General features: G+C 43.5%; 1 protein-coding gene across 2 annotated transcripts; it reads right to left on the bottom strand.

Moving 5' to 3' along the window:
- Positions 1–767: 767 nt before the first annotated feature.
- Positions 768–15,921, bottom strand: TDRKH (tudor and KH domain containing). 2 transcript variants are annotated; one of them, XM_080802708.1, is made up of 14 exons: positions 15,804–15,921; positions 7,941–8,089; positions 6,922–7,028; positions 6,132–6,321; positions 5,289–5,428; positions 4,864–5,188; positions 3,693–3,853; positions 3,330–3,502; positions 3,044–3,108; positions 2,630–2,781; positions 2,295–2,396; positions 1,928–2,024; positions 1,657–1,746; positions 768–1,473 (listed from the first exon to the last, which is right to left on the bottom strand). In XM_080802708.1, exons 2-13 carry the CDS (start codon positions 8,062–8,064, stop codon positions 1,694–1,696), a joined length of 1,689 nt encoding a protein of 562 aa, XP_080658834.1. In that variant the 5' UTR covers positions 8,065–8,089; positions 15,804–15,921; the 3' UTR covers positions 768–1,473; positions 1,657–1,693. The 2 variants fall into 2 exon arrangements, with proteins under 2 accessions (XP_080658834.1, XP_080658835.1); XM_080802709.1 differs by having other exon boundaries at positions 769–1,473; positions 5,056–5,188; positions 15,804–15,896.
- Between the last annotated feature and the right edge of the window lie 612 nt (positions 15,922–16,533).

Genomic DNA, 16,533 nt, shown 5'->3' with positions numbered 1-16,533 from the left:
AGCCTACTTCCTCCTCTCTCTGCCTGCCTCTCTGCCTACTTGTGATCTCTGTCTGTCAAATAAATAAATAAAATCTTTAAAAAATAAAAAAAATTTTAAAAAAGCCCTCCCTGTTCATTGGCCATTAATCCACCACCCACACTGCTGCTTACAATGTCTGCTTCTAAGCCCTTCATGGCTCCCACTTGCCATACACTACCGCCTACAATGGAGGGAGACACAAGGACATGGCTCCCAAAGGTCTTACAGTAAGTTCACATGGTGGAGATCCACCAGAACCTAGGCCTCTTCTTCCAAATATCTAGTTTGGGTAGGGTCTTTTTTTTTTTTTTTTTTTAAGATTTTACTTGAGAGAGTACACATACATGTGAGTGGGGCAGGGGGAGCAGTGTAGTGTGGTAGGGGGAGGGGCAGAGGGAGAGAATCTCAAGCAGAATCCAAGCTGAGGAAGAAGGTTAAGGCGGGGCTTGATCTCAAGACCCTGGGATCATGACCTGAGCTGAAATCAAGAGTCAGATGCTTTACCGACTGCACCAACCAGACACCCTTGTGGTTCTTATTTATATAATCTGAGCCTAAATTGCTCTGGTTCTTAGTGAATGGTTAATTCTGAACTAACTTTAGGGAAAGGACAGGATCTGTGCATGGGAAGGGCACTTGTTTCAAAGATGGGCCATCCCTGTGAGGCATGTGACAAATTCTACCAGGTTTAGGTTCAGAAGGTACCCACAGGCCTGCTTCCACCTGATTCAACCAACATTTAGTTTTAGATAATTTTGTGAGAACTTTATTCAGCAAAGAATCCCCCAAATGATTCAAACAGCTATGTAAGTTCTCTTTCACTCTATGAATGTGTGTATACACACAGATACTACACTAGCACTTCAGAACATTTCTTGGGCTGCTCTCTTCTTGTCTACCAAAGTTTACAGGGAAATAGCTGGAGCAACTGTTTCAAAAAACCTATCTCCAATAACATATCAGCAGTTAAGGCTGGGAGGCAGTGTTCTCTTCCCCTTTCCTGAGGCTTTTTAAATAATTCTGCTGATTTCTGAAACTGCCTCCTGACTCAACTGCAGTCTTTGAGTTCACCACTCAAAAACCTTTAACAGTCACCTGATGAGGTGAGTCAGAAGTCTGCAGAATCATCACTTCCAGTGACCAAACCCTGGCTGCTTCCCAGCCCCCAAAAAGGACACAGCCTTGCAGAAGCATAGATCAATGCCTGGCAGAAAACAGTGAGCCAGATGTTGAGCAGCCTGGAAGCAAACTCCGGAAGAATACAGGGTCAGGTAGGTGAAGTGGGGACGTGTACTTGTCTCCCTCTACCCCGCACTCTTTCTGGTCGTCTGACAGAAGGAGAGAAGGCATTCAGTCCGCAGCAAGCCAGATCGTGTATGTAACAGAGGAAGGACTGCACAGATCTCTTTATCATAGGCTCCTCTTTCCAGGTACCAAATCCTGTGCCAAATCCTGCCAAAGACAAGACACACAGAGACACAAAAAGCTTAAAAGGGCTCAACCTGAGAGTGAAGCTGCAGGAACTCAGCTGCAGAGCAGTGTTCAGACAGGCTAGGGAAGAGAGCAGAAGGCAAGGCCCCTGCTGTCACCCTTGTTACTCTCTGGTGGCTTCAGACAGAGGAGAGCTGTACTCACGCGGCAAAGCAGGCAGCTGAGGTGGCTGAAGCCAACTTCACAGTAAGTAGTCATCGTCCAGGTTATCGTCACCAGACATGGAGGCAGCTTCTGCATAGCAGGAATGGAGAGAAGTTAGGCACGGCCACTGAGACTCAGGGGAAAATGGGCTACTTGGTGCTCAGGATGCTTTTGGTTAAGAGCCCAGCTTTCACATCACCCCCGGTTTGGAGAGACCCACTGAAAAACAGTAACTTCGAAAGATGCTCTAGGGAGGAAATGCAGCCTGTACCTGATAAGCTGAGGCAGGACAGGGTATTTGCAATCTCTCCAGGGCTCTTCTTGGTCTCAGTGAGCATGCTGCCGAGAGACACATCTGTTTCTGTGGTCTGTAGGGATGAAGAAGAGAGAAAGGAAGAATGTAGTGTTGGCTGGTGGGAAAGGAGAGGCCACCCCAGCTTTATGCCCACAGGATCTGGTTAAGGCAGTTGGGTTTGGCTGCCAAGAGGGACACAGTGCTTCCTTTGAGCAACCTGTGGAGCTACTCCTTAGGAAAGACCTCCATGGAATGCACGCAAGACTAGAAGCCCTCCCATCTCTCTAGGCACCAGATCTGCCCTGAAGCAGCGTCCTACACGTAGCCACAATGGCTCACTCACCACGTCGTGCAACATGTCTGGGACAGCTCTGCTTTCTTCCACATCTTCTGGAAGCTCAACTGCATATCCTTTACGAACTAATTCTAACCCAATATCGAGTTTCTGAGAAGAAAAATGAAAAGGGAATGATGTTCTCTCTCTAGGGATAGGAATATCTGAGGAACTAGGACAGAAAAGATAGGATTGATACTTCAAAGACATTCCTTTAGTGGGACAGTAAGCAGGATCTTATGAGGTAGGAGTAGTATCAGATAAGGGTTTCTAGGAAAGAAAAAGTGAACGAGACTATAAATATACTGAAGAGATAGTGAGCAATGAGTGGACCCCAGTCGTACCTTCCCATTGCTAGTATCATATAAGTAAATCTTGGGCCAAGTTGAGATCCCAGTCTGGACATAGCTGGAGATCTTGGCCACCAGGGGCTTCCAGTCAGCACAGTGAGTTAGTCTGTCAAACTCATCCAAAGCTTCCTCTTCCCACTGTTCACCTGGTAAAAGATTGCAGGGAGAACCTAAGAAGGGATCCCTGCTGATGGGGTGAGATTACACCCTGGAGGGAAATTGGAACCACCCCCCTTCTACTCCACAAGGCACCTATGTCTGCCTGCTTGCTGCATTCTACTGCTGGGGAGGAAAGACATCTGAGCCCCCAGAACTCATAAAGCTTGGGAATGTGAGAATTCCTTCCATGTGCTGTACAAAAGTTTTTCTATGTGGAGGCAAGGTCAATAGGCCATGTGACCAATTTACCTGAGGGGGCAATCCGTGCCAGACTACACTCTATTGCTTGAAATGGGAGGCTCAGGAAGTCACTCCTAAAGTGAAAGAAACTGAAATTAGAATCCCAGTGCCAGAAGGGTCTCTTACAGTCCTTGTTTCTAGAGATCACCAATTAACCCAGCTGGAGAAGATAATCATCTGCTCTCTGTAAACAAGTTCTCTTCCCAATCCCCCTACATGAGTGCCAAGAGCACACCACCAGCTATGGCCAAGGCAGAGTTAACAACTGGGACTCCACCATGGCCTCCATACTGACCTGAGTGCCCGGAGGTCCTTCAGTGGGCAATCTCCATTATCTCCAAAGTCAACAAAGTAAAGGTCCAGGTTCCCATTCTCCAAGGTGCCAAGGACTCGAGCTCGATACCAGGAACCATTTGTAGGTAAAGGTGCTGCTACAATGTCTCCCACATGCACAGTCAAGTCTTCAGACTGCACACGGGAGTTAGTATCAGGATGGGGAAGAGTTAGGATGGGCAGGCTAAAAAACAGATAAGCGGGAAGTACCAAAAGGAAGAACAAGTAGTTGCTTCCCAGGAAAAGAAGAGAACACACTACAATGAAAAAAGAGCCCCCCCCCCCTTTTTAAAATCAAACCCAGCCCTGTCCCTATGGCACTCACTAGACTATTCTCATAGTGCTGGGTCATCTCACTGACAAGCTTATCCAGCTGCAGGCTGCGGGAGCCGATGATTTGGATCCAGAAGTGGTTGGGATGTTCAGAGGCAGAGACATAGACTTCCAGGAACTCATCAGCATGGAAACTGAAGTCAGGACTGGGGACTAAACACAGGGATAAACAAGTTAAGCTATAGAATCCTCACCATCTAAACTGGTGACCAGAATCACCTCTGTTTGAAATGGGGAGACTGTCTCAGAGGTGAAGGTACAAACACCAAATGGCTATGACCATTTAAAAAATGGCTGGAGGGAAAACTGGATGAATCACACAAGAACATCCTGAAGACACATCCTAAGTTGATTTGTGTACCTTTCTATATAACTGAGTAATACATTGAGTTTACATTCCTAGTCATCTGCCATATATTCAAATCAGACACCAATTACAACAAAGGTAAATCCTCCATACGCTAGCTGCAGCATAGACCAGTGAAAGACGTGGGCTTGTTCCAGATCTCATTCTATCACTGACTCATTATGTGACCCTGGACAAGTCTGAGAACCTCTTAAGGGCCCTGGTCTTCCCTGCCCCCATCCCACAACCTATGCACAGAAGAGAACGCTGTCTTTTCATTCTTCTTAATGGTGATGATTTTTTTTAATGGTGATGATTTTTAAAAACAGTAATGAGGTAGGCCAAAAACAAAACAAAAACAAAAAAAACACCAGGCTGAGTATTTTACTTATTTAATAAATCTGTGAAAGAATATCATGTAAATTCAATTATTTGATACATTCAGTAGTACTAGTTTCCTGTGAACTAGCATATTTTAAGATTTTATTTTTAAGTAATCTTTATACCTAATATGGGGCTCAAACCTACAACCCTGAGATCAAGAGTCACATGCTCTACTGACTGAGCCAGTCAGGGGCCCTGTGAACTAGCATATTTCTGTATCATCCTCCATCACTAACTGGTCTGTGTTCAGAAAATTACTATTTATGTTTAGTACTAACCCCAAGTAAAATATTACCACATAAAGGGACATCTGTGAAAAGACTTCTAAATGCAATCCAGAAAACAAATTGTTTTTACTGCTTCCTATTTTGGGTTATCTAAGCCAGTATTTCTACCTTCCATATGGCAAATGGGTTCCCACTTTGTTACATACTTTCAAACATGGACATCTCTGGACTGGTCTGGGCTCCAGATTTCTGAAAGCTGTCACCATTAGGTTTCTCCCAAGCACTTTCTGGCCCTACAACAGCCGCGTCACCGCCTCCTTTTCGGGGAGGAGCTCCTGGTAGGGTTGCTGGCTCTGGCACTGTGCCAGTACCAGCGTTTTTCCACAAAGCTGGCTCACCAGCTCCACCAGACTCTGCCACTTCCTCTCTTCTCACACTGATTGGCTGCTTGCGTGGGACTCTGGTTTCTGCAGAATGAGCAATTCTCTTCCGAAGTTCTTCATCTTCTGAAACTTTCTCCAGTATCAAATGCTGTGGTAAGAGATGAGACCTCTGTGGCCAGATATTTTCACCCAGGACAGAATAAAGGGTTCTCATTCTTAGACACAATTCAAATCTATTAGCTACTTGCCTTAGCTGCTGCCACTTCCTTCTGCGTTCCTGAGATTTTTATAAGCCTTGATAGTAGCAATGTTCCCTCTGATTCTTTGTCACAGGTAATTTTGGCTCCAGAGGCCTTACAGATTGAACGAATAGTCTCCCCACCTCTCCCTGCATTGAAAAAATGTAAAAACCTGTCCTTTCCTCCTGGCCAAACTTAACTATTAGAGAAATCACTATTTTGTATATACTGGGAGAGAAGAGTCAGTTCTCATGTCCCAAGTGAACAGAATGTGAGATATTGAACAGAAAGCAGAAGCTACTGCAATCCTTACTGTGAGAAGGGGACTAGGCACAGTCTTCTCTTTCTGCTTAAACTCTTGATTAGTATAAGTTCATGTCATTTCCATTTTTTGAACATTCAGCATACTTTACACCTGCACTTCAGAAGCTATCCCACACTGTGAAACACTGGGCCAATGATGGACATTTCTCTACCTCTAATAGCAGCGTAAGGAATGCTCTTGGGGAAGGCATAACAGATGCTCTCTAGAAGAGCACTATCTTGAAAGATCTGGGATAACATGAGCAGGATTCGCTTTCCTTTAAATATCTATTATGAGGTAAACACATTTACCTGAACCCTTTTGGAACCTACTTGTAAGGTTCAGATCATAAAACTTCTTGAGGTAATGGGTTTGCTTTACCACTGGTTCTATAAAAAAAAAAGTAAAGCTCTGGTCTGAATATCCCTGTTTCCCCACCCCCTCAGCAAGGTGAAGGGAGATAGGCCAGGAAAAACCCTTGGGAAGGTGTGAAAGAAGGCAAAGGTGAAAAAAAAAAGGGAACAACAGAGGAAGCTGTCCAGTGGTACCTATGATCCTGCCCACGGATCTCTGGGGAACTGAGAGCTGCTCAGACACGGGGGTATTCTCTGTCAGGATCTGATGGATGGCGGCTTTGGCCTTGCACACCTGAACAGGAAACCCACTGATAAGCAGCACCCGTTCATCGCCTACATCCTCTGTGTCCACATCAATCCGAGCACCTGTCTGTTTCCGCAGCTGCAGAGAAAAGGATATATGGCAGTACGCTCTAAATAGCTCCCATTCAGGTCAGCGAGGTACACTCTCAACCTAACCATGGAGGTAGATAGAACTGGATAGTAATCAGCTAAATTAGGATGCTATAAACAGTCCTCAATTACCTGTAGTTATAAAAGGAGATTAGTGACAAAACTAACCTCAACTAGCAGTTGATTCAAAAGTTTCTCTTTGTGTTTAGAACCCTTTTTCCCCCTAATTTTTTTTGGATCAGACAATCAAATATTTTTTTTTTGACATTCCAAATGAACAACAGAAGAATTAAATAGCAACTCAACATTTACTAATAATTAATGAGAGCTCATTAATTCCATAGTAGAAAGGAATGGTTCAAGCTACACCAAGTTGAGAATCATGCAATCAAAAGTCCCCATTTCAAGCTGAGTCATTTATTCTCTAGGGAGAAGTATGCCTCTCTAGAAAGAAAAGAGCATAGTTAGATAAAAGTTCCTGTATTTTTTCCTTTTGAAGACATACATAGTATGGGATGGGGGCAGAGGAGGGAAGCAAGATTAAGCAGAATCAATCCCTGGGGAAGCCAACTGCCCGCTTGCCACTTACCTGTTTAATATTGGCTCCTTGCCGGCCAATGATGAGCTTCACTGCCTCCTGGGGAACTCGCATCTCTATCTCAATGTCGTCCTCCCCAACAAACGTCAACCGCTCTTCTGCACAGATCATGGTTCATCAGATCAGACTTAGATAGCATCCAAGGTACCCCAGCCCTCCCCTAAATCTAGCTGTCAAAGAGAACTATCCACGAGATAGACCCAGAATCTCAACCATAATGACAAGAAGTAGCATCTGAGTAGGCATGAGAGGGTCCAGAAGACCAGAACATTGTCTCTGGGATACTACTTCAGATTTGGATCTGCAAGGAAGGGGTGCTGGCTTTTGTTCAAACTGGATCTCCCAGGAGACGACTCCTGGAGAAGAATGAAGGTTGGGGCACTTGGGTAGCTCAGTCATTAAGCGTCTGCCTTCGGCTCAGGTCATGATCCCGGGATCCTGGGATTGAGCCCCACATCAGGCTCCCTGCTCAGCAAGAAGCCTGCTTCTCCTGCTCCCACTCACCCTGCTTGTGTTTCCCCTCTCACTCTGACTCTGTCAAATAAATAAATAAAATATTTAAAAAAAAAAAAGAATAAAGGTTTAAAAGTTGCCCAAGGAGTTCACTGGGCTCAGAACTTCCATTTGTACCTAAATCCTTTCTCTAGGTCCAGCCTATGGGTAAACTGGATCCCATGGTTAGCTTTCTAACAACTAAATACAAGCAGCATATAAAAAAGATAAAGAGTATAGATGCTTTAAAAAAAAAAGATGAAAAAGAACCCATTGAGGTGCTGCTATTGAACGGAACAAATCAAGAGAATTATAAAATGAGTTTATCATTTCATAGACTAGCTGCACATTAAGGACATAGAAAAGAAGAAACAAAATAGTTTCAAAGACCCCTCACAGAAAGCCAATTACATCCCAACAGACATACCCAGTCCAGCAAGGAGAATTTTCATTTCGATTTAACAAGGCCAGAGCACGTTCTGAACATTGCCATATGCACAGCTGTGGGGCTCACGTACCTCTGCTTTCCCTGTATCTGCGGTATAGGATATAGGCAACCGTTGCACTGGCTGGGATCCCGAGGCCCAGTGCTATTTTCTGAATAGTGGACAAACTTGTCCAAGATGTTCGTTCAGTGGACATTTTCTGCTGTATTCAGACTTACATCCTGAAATAAGTAAATGAGGGAAAAGAAGAAGCTTTCATCATCCTGTATCTTTATGACTGGCAGAGAGGCACAGAAACATATTACAGTATTATTAAAAAGAATATGACTATCAACCTTTCCGTATTAAGAGCCTAAGCAGTCTCAAAATCTCCCCCCACCCCCCGACCAAATCTATTTCATGTAAAAGGTCTCAGGTATTTTTTCTAAGTTGCTAAGGGACATACATAAAGAGGCAAACTTCATTTCCCATACCCTCCCAAGGAAAACCCTACACTGGTCACAATTTTATAAGATGGAAGAACAAAAAAATTGTTAAATGAATAAAACAGTACAAAAATATACCTTTAGATTTCACATCAGACTACTTAAAATTGCTTATCTGTGCCCTTCCATGCCTCTAGGCCTTTCCAGAAGCTGTTGTCTCTGCAAGAATGGCTTTCCGGGCCTAGTTTTATTTATTTATTTTTAAATATTTTATTTATTTATTTGACAGAGAGAAAGAGAGAGTGAATGCATGAGCAGGGGGAAGGGCAGAGGGAGAAACAGATTCCCTGCTGAGTGGGGAGCCTTACAAGGGGCTCGACTCTGGGACTCCGGGATCATGACCTGAGCCAAAGCTTAACCAACAGAGCCACCTAGGTGCCCCTTCAGCCCTAGTTTTAGGCTCTGCTCCTTCTACTTCCTTACCTCTACTCCTGATTTCTATTTATTCCTTGGCTAACACTGAAAGGAGGTCTGCCCTGCTCCTTCACCAAAACTACAACTTCCCAGACAGTCAAACTAGCTGGCATGTATAAGCCCTATCTAATCTTACCTCTGCACCTTCTGTATCTGGGTTTCTCCTCCTTTTTCCCTGGAAGTGCCTTTGTAGTTTTGGGCCTATTTCTCTGTGGCCTCTATCCACTGCTACTATTACTCTGCTGTCTTGGGGAGATTTCATCCACACCTTTACCTTCAACTACTACCTATATGCTAAAGACTCTAACAACACTGCCCCTGACTGATTCAGAAGCTCATCAAATCTCATTCAGACCACTGGCCTTGCTGTTCTTTGTCACTGTATCTTCATTTTGCTGCCAAGCTAATTTTTTTTTTTAAGATTTTATTTATTTGTCAGAGAGAGAAAGAGCAAGTGAGCACAAGCAGGGAGAGCAACAGGCAGAGGGAGAAGTAGGCTCCCCGCTGAGTCGGGAGCCTGATCCCAGGACCCCAGGATCATGACCTGAGCCATAGGCAGACACCCAACCAACTGAGCCATCCAGGTGTCCCTGCCAAGCTAATTTTTAAGATTTTCTTTATTTGAGAGCAAGAGAGGGAGCGAGCACAAGCAGGCAGAGGGGCAGAGGGAGAGGGTTAAAACAAACTTCCCTCTGAGCAGGGAGCCAGATGCCTGGCCTTGGGATCCTGAGCTGAGCTAAAGGCAGACACCTTTTTTTTTTAAATTAACATATAATGTATTATTTGTTTCACAGGTACAGGTCTGTGAATCATCAGTGTTACACAGTTCACAGCACTCACCATAGCACATACCCTCCCCAGTGTCCATCCCCCAAGCCACCCTATCCCTTCTACCGCCCTCCCCTCCAGCAATCCTCAGTTTGTTTCTGGAGATTAAGAATCTCTTGTGGTTTGTCTCCCTCTCTGGTTTCATCTTGTTTCATTTTTTCCTCTTCCCCTATGACCCTCTGTCTTGTTTCTCAAATTCCTCACATCAGTGAGATCATACAATAAATTTCTTTGATCCAAAGGCAGACACTTAAACAACTGAGCTACCCAGGTGCCCCTCTGCCAAGCTAACCCTAACATCATCACTGTATTTCCTTATTCCATAACCTCTCACACCCTCCCAGACAACTCACACTGTCTCTTCTCAAGCCTCTAGCACCTCCTCCATCTTCACTCTCAACTGATGTCTTACCTCCCAGGCGACCGAGAAAGCACAGCATTCAGAGAAGATATTAACTGAGCTCTACCACACTTAACACCTACCACTATCTATGCCCAAATACCTACCTCCTGTGGCCATGGATGAACTGTCTCTTCTCCTGGCACTGAAGGCTCTCATAAAAGTATTGCTCTCCTTCCTTCTCATGCATTCTTAATGTTTTCCTCTCTCCTGGATCTTCCTCTTTCCATCAGCAAACACGCCACAGTTTCTTGTTTCTTAAAGAAAACCTTTCTTGATTCCACTTACTCCTCCAGATACTTCTCATTTCTTTCCTCCCTTTTATAGGAAAATTCACAAGTGCCAATACTTCAGTGCTCAATTTCTCTTCTTGAATCTACTCCCACTGTTCTTTCCAAGGTCACCAGTGACTTCACATGGCTAAGTCCAATGGTCAATTCTCTGTCTTCACTCTACCTGCCCTCATCCCCATATCTGGCACAACTGGGGACTCCCCCTGCTCTGAGACCCTTTCTTCACTTGGCTTCCATAGCAGCACTCTTCTGGTTTTCCTTCCCCCTTTCTGACTGACCCAACAGTCAGTTTCCTTCTCCTGCATGGTAACCCCTTAACACCACACTGGCCCCAGGCCTCTGTCCTTTGCCCTCTTGTGGGTTCTACCTCACTTCCTTAGTGATCTCACAGTTTGATTCATAGCTTGGCTTTAAATCCCATCTGTATGCTAATAGCTCCCAAATTCATCCATTCATTTAGGGTCATTCTCCTGAACATCAGGTTTGTATACCCAACTGCCTAGGAGACCACTCTGTTGGAGATCTAATAGGCCCCTCAAACTTAACAGGTACCACACTGAGCTCCTGATCTCACCCCCTGCCTGTAGTCTTAGCTGACTCAGTAAATGGCAAGTCCATTTTTTTAGTTCCTCAGGTAAAAATCTTACTCATCCTCTCCCTCAAATAGCACCTTTAGTCTGTCAGCAAATCCTATTCATTCTACCTTCAAATTATCCAGAATTTGACGACTTTTTATCTTTCCATTCCTAAGATGACCATCTGCCCTAAACCATCATTATCTCTTGTCTAGATTATTGCAATCAATTATATCCCAGCATTTGCCATTGTCCATTCAGTTTATTCTCAACAGCTGAAGTCAAATAACATTACTCAGCCACTCCAAACCTCCCAGTGGTTTTCAATCTCACTGTGATTATAAGCCCAAATCATTATATTAACCCATGAGGTCTTCATTTTGGTTTTATCCCCAATGGAATATAAACTCCACAGGGCAGGAATTTTTGTTTTGTTCCTCAGTGCACACAGTAGCCAGTCAATAAACATTTGTTGAATGAATAAACTTCTTGAGCAACTCTGTTGCCTATATGAAAAATCATTAATGGCATGAAAGGGTCTTTATAATCTGCTTGCCTACTGCTTTCACAGCCTTATACCTGAATCCCACTGCTATCAGGGGAACAGGACGTGCTCTCCTGTGTCCCTTCTGTCTTCCTGGTCATGCTCTTTAGCCCAGCTGGTCTCCCTGGCAAAATCCTACTCCTTCCTCACATCTCAGCTCTACTGCTACACTTCTGCTGAGGCCAGTGTGATTTCCCCTGGCTGACATAGGGTGAGTTTCTCCTTAGCTCCTGCTGCCCTATGAATGAGACTTCCATGAAAGCACCTGCTCACACTGTATGCAACCGTGTATCTGTTATGCCTGTGTCCTGGAGAGTGGCTTCAAGCAGGCTAGGTCAACCACATCTATTCAGCACTTCTAGGTGCTAGGTGTTATTGTGACATTAAGGATAAAAAGATAAATGTACTGAGTAGCTACTCTGCTACCAGGCACTTTACCTCCATTATTTTAGTTGATCTTCATGTAATCCTGTAAGGTAGGAAATGTTAACCCCAATTTTATAGAGGAATATACCTTCTTAGAGAGGTTACCTCTTACCCAGAGTCTGGGTTATTATCTGGATATTAAAAACCTTACAAAGTGACTTTAGGAGACCCTCCCTCCTTTCTTTTACATAAACTGAGCAGAACAGTACTTGGTGTCTTTATTTAGGAAATTCAAAATTAATTAACACTAGTGGAAAACACTGTAGCTGGTAAAAAAAAATAAAGACAGTGTCTACTTTCAGATAGTACAATCTAGTAGAATAAAACAGTGTGACTTTTAATGAAATTTGCTTTAAAATGAATGAGGAAATATAATTTATGCTATGATTTGCCTCCAGGTACAAAAATTTACCCAGATGATTTGATATCCAAGAAAAACATTTTTTTAACCTTAAAAAAAAAAAAACTGGTTCTAGGAAGGCTAAAAACATACTCATTAATATAGGACCTACTCAGGAATAAAACTTTGATTCTAAATGCTTTTCCTGAGGAGGAAAGAAAAAAAAGAGTGCTTTCCCTAAAAGCCTTTCAGGAAGAGTGATGAAGGAAAAGAGGAGACCTAGCACAGATAACTCATTCCAGGGACACTTGGGAGGCTCAGCTGGCTAAGTGTCTGCCTTCAGCTCAGGTCATGATCTCAGAGAGGTACTGGGATTGAGCCCTGAGTCTCCCTCTCCTTCTGCTCCTTCCCGGCCCCCGCCCCCCACGCTCCCTAATAAATAAAATCTTAGTAAAAAAAAAATCTCATTCCAAGAAGCAGATAAAAATCATGTTAAGACTGCAGGTGGATTTCTTAACTATATTCAGACAGAGGACTAAATTTTGCATCTGGCCTCTAGAGCTTTACTGACCAGCAGAAATGAATAAAGTTCTTTAGAGAACCACCAGAAGTTTGCCTATATTTTTAAAACTTATGTTTTTAGATGATAGTTTTAAACAAATTTCATTCACTGTCTTGCCCACTCAGGCCCAAAAGAGAAAAACCTTTTATTACCTGGGTGAGGGACTCTTTTCAAGTTTCTTGTTATTTCAGACAATTCGTTATTTAGTAAGAAGATCCAATATGTATATCACTTTTGGAGATTTAATATAGACATGGAGAAATGTGGCTGCTTTTTTTTTCTTTTTTAGTAGGTAGGAAGAAAAGGCTTGAGTTTAATGTGCGTTTGAGTTATGAGGTTCCTTTCCTAACTGGATTAAAAAAAAAGTTTCTCTTTTTTCTAGGCTGTAAATAAAACCTCTCACTGATCTCTGTGAAAGTTTGGGTGGTATCATGTTTGCATATACCAAAGGAAAGGAAATAAGCTCTGTCCCATAAAGACTTTTGCTTAAAGTCTTGAATTTTTGAACCTCAAACCACTTTTTTCTTATTTTTTATTCTGGGTATTCAGAAGAGAGTTCACTTCTTTTATCTAGTGGTTACTTCATATATTATTTTATATGGTCTCTAAAGTCCAAAGCTCATCTTCACTATTATTGTGCTCTTTGTTATGGGCTGAATATGCTGGGGACAAAAGGAGGAATAAGAATTCTCACCCTGAAATACAATCTAGGAGGAAAGATAAAACACCAAAACAACTAGCTACAGACAATGCAAAGACATTATAAATTCTTGGTTAAAGTAACAGCTGGGGACACCTGGGTGGCTCAGTTGGTTAGGTGTCTGCCTTCCACTCAGGTCTTGATCCCAGGGTCCTGGGGTTTAGCCCCACATTGGGGCTCCCTGCTCAGCGGAGGCAGGGGGCTGCTTTTCCCTCTCTGCTGTTCCCTCTGCTTGTGCACTTGCTTTATTTGTCAAATAAATAAAATCTAAAAAAAAAAAAAAAAAAAAAAACAACGAAAAAAGCAACAGCTGGGGGGAGCTAGAACTTAAAAGATTTTTTAGATGGCAAAGTTGAAAACTCGTTAAAATAAAAATAAATTTTCTGCACCCAAACCAATAAATATTTAGTATCCATTATGTGATTGGCCCTAGAGGATACAGCAGACCAGACAGACTTGGTAGCTGCCCTCATGGGGCTTCCTAACTGGCAAGGAAGGTCTTATCTTGACAGGCAAGAAAGAGTCTGTAGGTGTTAAAGGTTTTGGGAAACAAATCTAGGTCTGTGAACAAGAGTGGTAACTGAATCCATGCTCTAATGCTGTCTGCCTTTTAACACCACATTTCTGGCCACAATTCATGCCTAAGAAACCATAGAATTTTAGAATTGGGAGGACCAAAGAAATGATCTGATTCCACTAATAATGTTCCAACTGGGGAAACTGAAGCACAGGGAAATATAGGGATTTCCCTAAGGTTACACAGCTAATTAATCATTTCCATACAATGCGGTATGCAGTGTGGTTTGAAGACCAGTCACAAAGGCATCTCTTTAAGGAGAAAAAAAAAAACTAAAAGAATTTTCAACCCAATTCAGAAACTGTAAGGATCAAGGCAAAAAAATATCTGCTATTCCTCCTGCTCTGTGGCCAATGCCCCCTACCCCAATCCCAACTTCTCATGCTCGGTTGGGTTTCATCACTATGGGCTTCCATAGTACTCCAAACATCCCTTCATAACACATAGCATTGCTTGTAATTCTTTACTAACGGCTGGGTCTGTACTGAGAAGAATGGAAGGTAGCAAGTGTGGGGTAGGAAGACAAATTCAGAGGATAGTTCAGGTGCCAATGATGGAGATGGAGAGGAGAGTTTTAGTAGGTAGAATACACACAAGATCTAACAATTGATTCATGGAAAGGTTCAAGGGCGAGCCAAAGAGCCGGCTATCAGGTTTCTCATTTGAACATGCAGTAGATGGCGTCTGAGACACAATATTAATGATTTGGTGGTGGAAGAAATGTGGGAAGGTGAATGTCCATGACGAGGATAAATTTATTAACTATTCAAATATTCTATTTGAATTGAAAACTAAATTTCACTTAACTCCTTTTCACATATTACAAATGAAGTTTGTTGAGCTACCTTAGGTCTCAAAGAATGCATATCTACTTGATTAATCAAGTATGATTTTACTATAATATGCATATGGTTTCTCTTTTAAAATAAGTGGGAAATATTATAGCAACAGGGATATAACTGTATAGTACTGAATGCCAACTTGTATTTAATTTTATTACTCCAAATTGAATGTGAAAAGGAGGTTGGTATTTAAGACCATCATTCTAGGGGAAACTGAGTAAAGAGGAGACACGTGGATCATTTCAAGGTGAGAGAAGCAGATAATGGTTTTCAGTAAAAACCAATTTTGAAATTTCTTGATATTTATATGAAACAGTTGCTATTTGATATGCATAAATAAGGCTTACTTTTATGTTATTTCAAAAACATTGTTAGGAGTCAAATCATTGTAAGCTCCATGGGGCAAGAATCTCTCACTCCCTTATCTCCAAATAACCAGAACCTACAAAGTAGCTAAAACATAGTGACAGGCCTGTTGAACTGAAGCAGTTTGTTAAATTTTCTCATCCTTGCTACATTTATTTTTAACCAATCAGTGAAGAAAGTCAACCCGTTCAGACTGAGAATAGAGTAAAAACGTAGCTTTGACGGGGAATCTTTAGACAAAACCTCAAGGAGGGAAACTGGGAAAACAAAAACTCCAATTTACTATTCAGACGACTGACTGTAGTCATCCTATTAGAATAATTAAAGAAAAAGCTGGAGAAAATAAAAGGAAAACTGATGGCGGCTCTCAGTCTCAAAAAAGATCTCTCGAGGAGTCCAAAGAAGCTTGGGGCAAACACTCCGGACCCGGGTCCGTTGTGGGACCACAGCATGTCCTCCGGGTTCGGCTGCCCCATACCCTCCGGACGCCTCCCTCCTCTCAGCCCCATAGTCCCGCCTGCTTGTCACTCCCGGCCCGGCCTCTTGCACCCCCTAAATTTCCGCGTCCGGTCCCAGCCTTTACCGCTCCTCCAGTCAGCCGTCGCGCGCTCCGCCTCGCACCTCGCCCCAGCGGCCGTCACCTCCTCCCTCTCGCACCGCAAGTCGAGCCCCGCCTGCCTTGCTTCAGCCGCCTCTTCCCCGCCCCCGCAGCCCGCCTGCACCAATCAACGCCCGGCAGGCAGTCCGACCAATCGCCTGCCTCGCCACAACCAATACTTCCGCGGGCTGCCCCTGAGCGACGGGGCTGCTGCGTGCTGATACCCAATTACCCGGATGGGATTCAAAGCCGGCCACCACGTCACCCAATAGGAGCCAGGGAAATCAGGCGTTGTTAATTGAGACTGCACCTGCTGAGAATTAAACAGCCAATTAGAGGCTTCGCGGAGTCCTCCCCGCCCACCTCTAGTCCAATTACCGAGGAAGCTTCAGCGTCTTCCAATCTGGGGGAAAATAAACGCTCCAGAGTCTGGGACCAAGGTGCGAGGGCGTGGAATCACTCATGCTTGTCACCGTTCGCAAAAAATTAGTGCCTTTGTACAAAGCTAGTGCCACCGACACCGCAGTTACCGTGGGGAGAGCAGCCTCCTGACAGGCGATGGCGATGCTCCGCCACTTTTCCTCTGTGATCTTTTGCCTTGATTGGTCCTAATACTGTGGCAGAGACTCAGGAGGCATGGAAAACAATTTTTTTTTTTTTTTTTTTGAAAACATAAAACAGGCTCGGCAGAGATGGAGAGGTTGAGGGGAAGGAG

Source organism: Martes martes (genome assembly GCF_963455335.1).
Source record: "Martes martes genome assembly, chromosome: 4".
Classification (NCBI taxonomy): Eukaryota; Metazoa; Chordata; class Mammalia; order Carnivora; family Mustelidae; genus Martes; species Martes martes.
This window is presented reverse-complemented; position numbering and strand designations above follow the sequence as displayed.

Excerpts from the sequence above, each read along its gene's own strand:
- TDRKH (XM_080802708.1), bottom strand. The coding sequence starts at position 8,064 with ATGTCCACTGAACGAACATCTTGGACAAGTTTGTCCACTATTCAGAAA. Across the intron at positions 5,429-6,131 it reads ATCCGTGGGCAGGATCATAG|GGAGAGGTGGGGAGACTATT; the intron begins GTACCACTGGAC and ends TTTTCAATGCAG. Across the intron at positions 2,025-2,294 it reads CAGACATGTTGCACGACGTG|ACCACAGAAACAGATGTGTC; the intron begins GTGAGTGAGCCA and ends TCATCCCTACAG.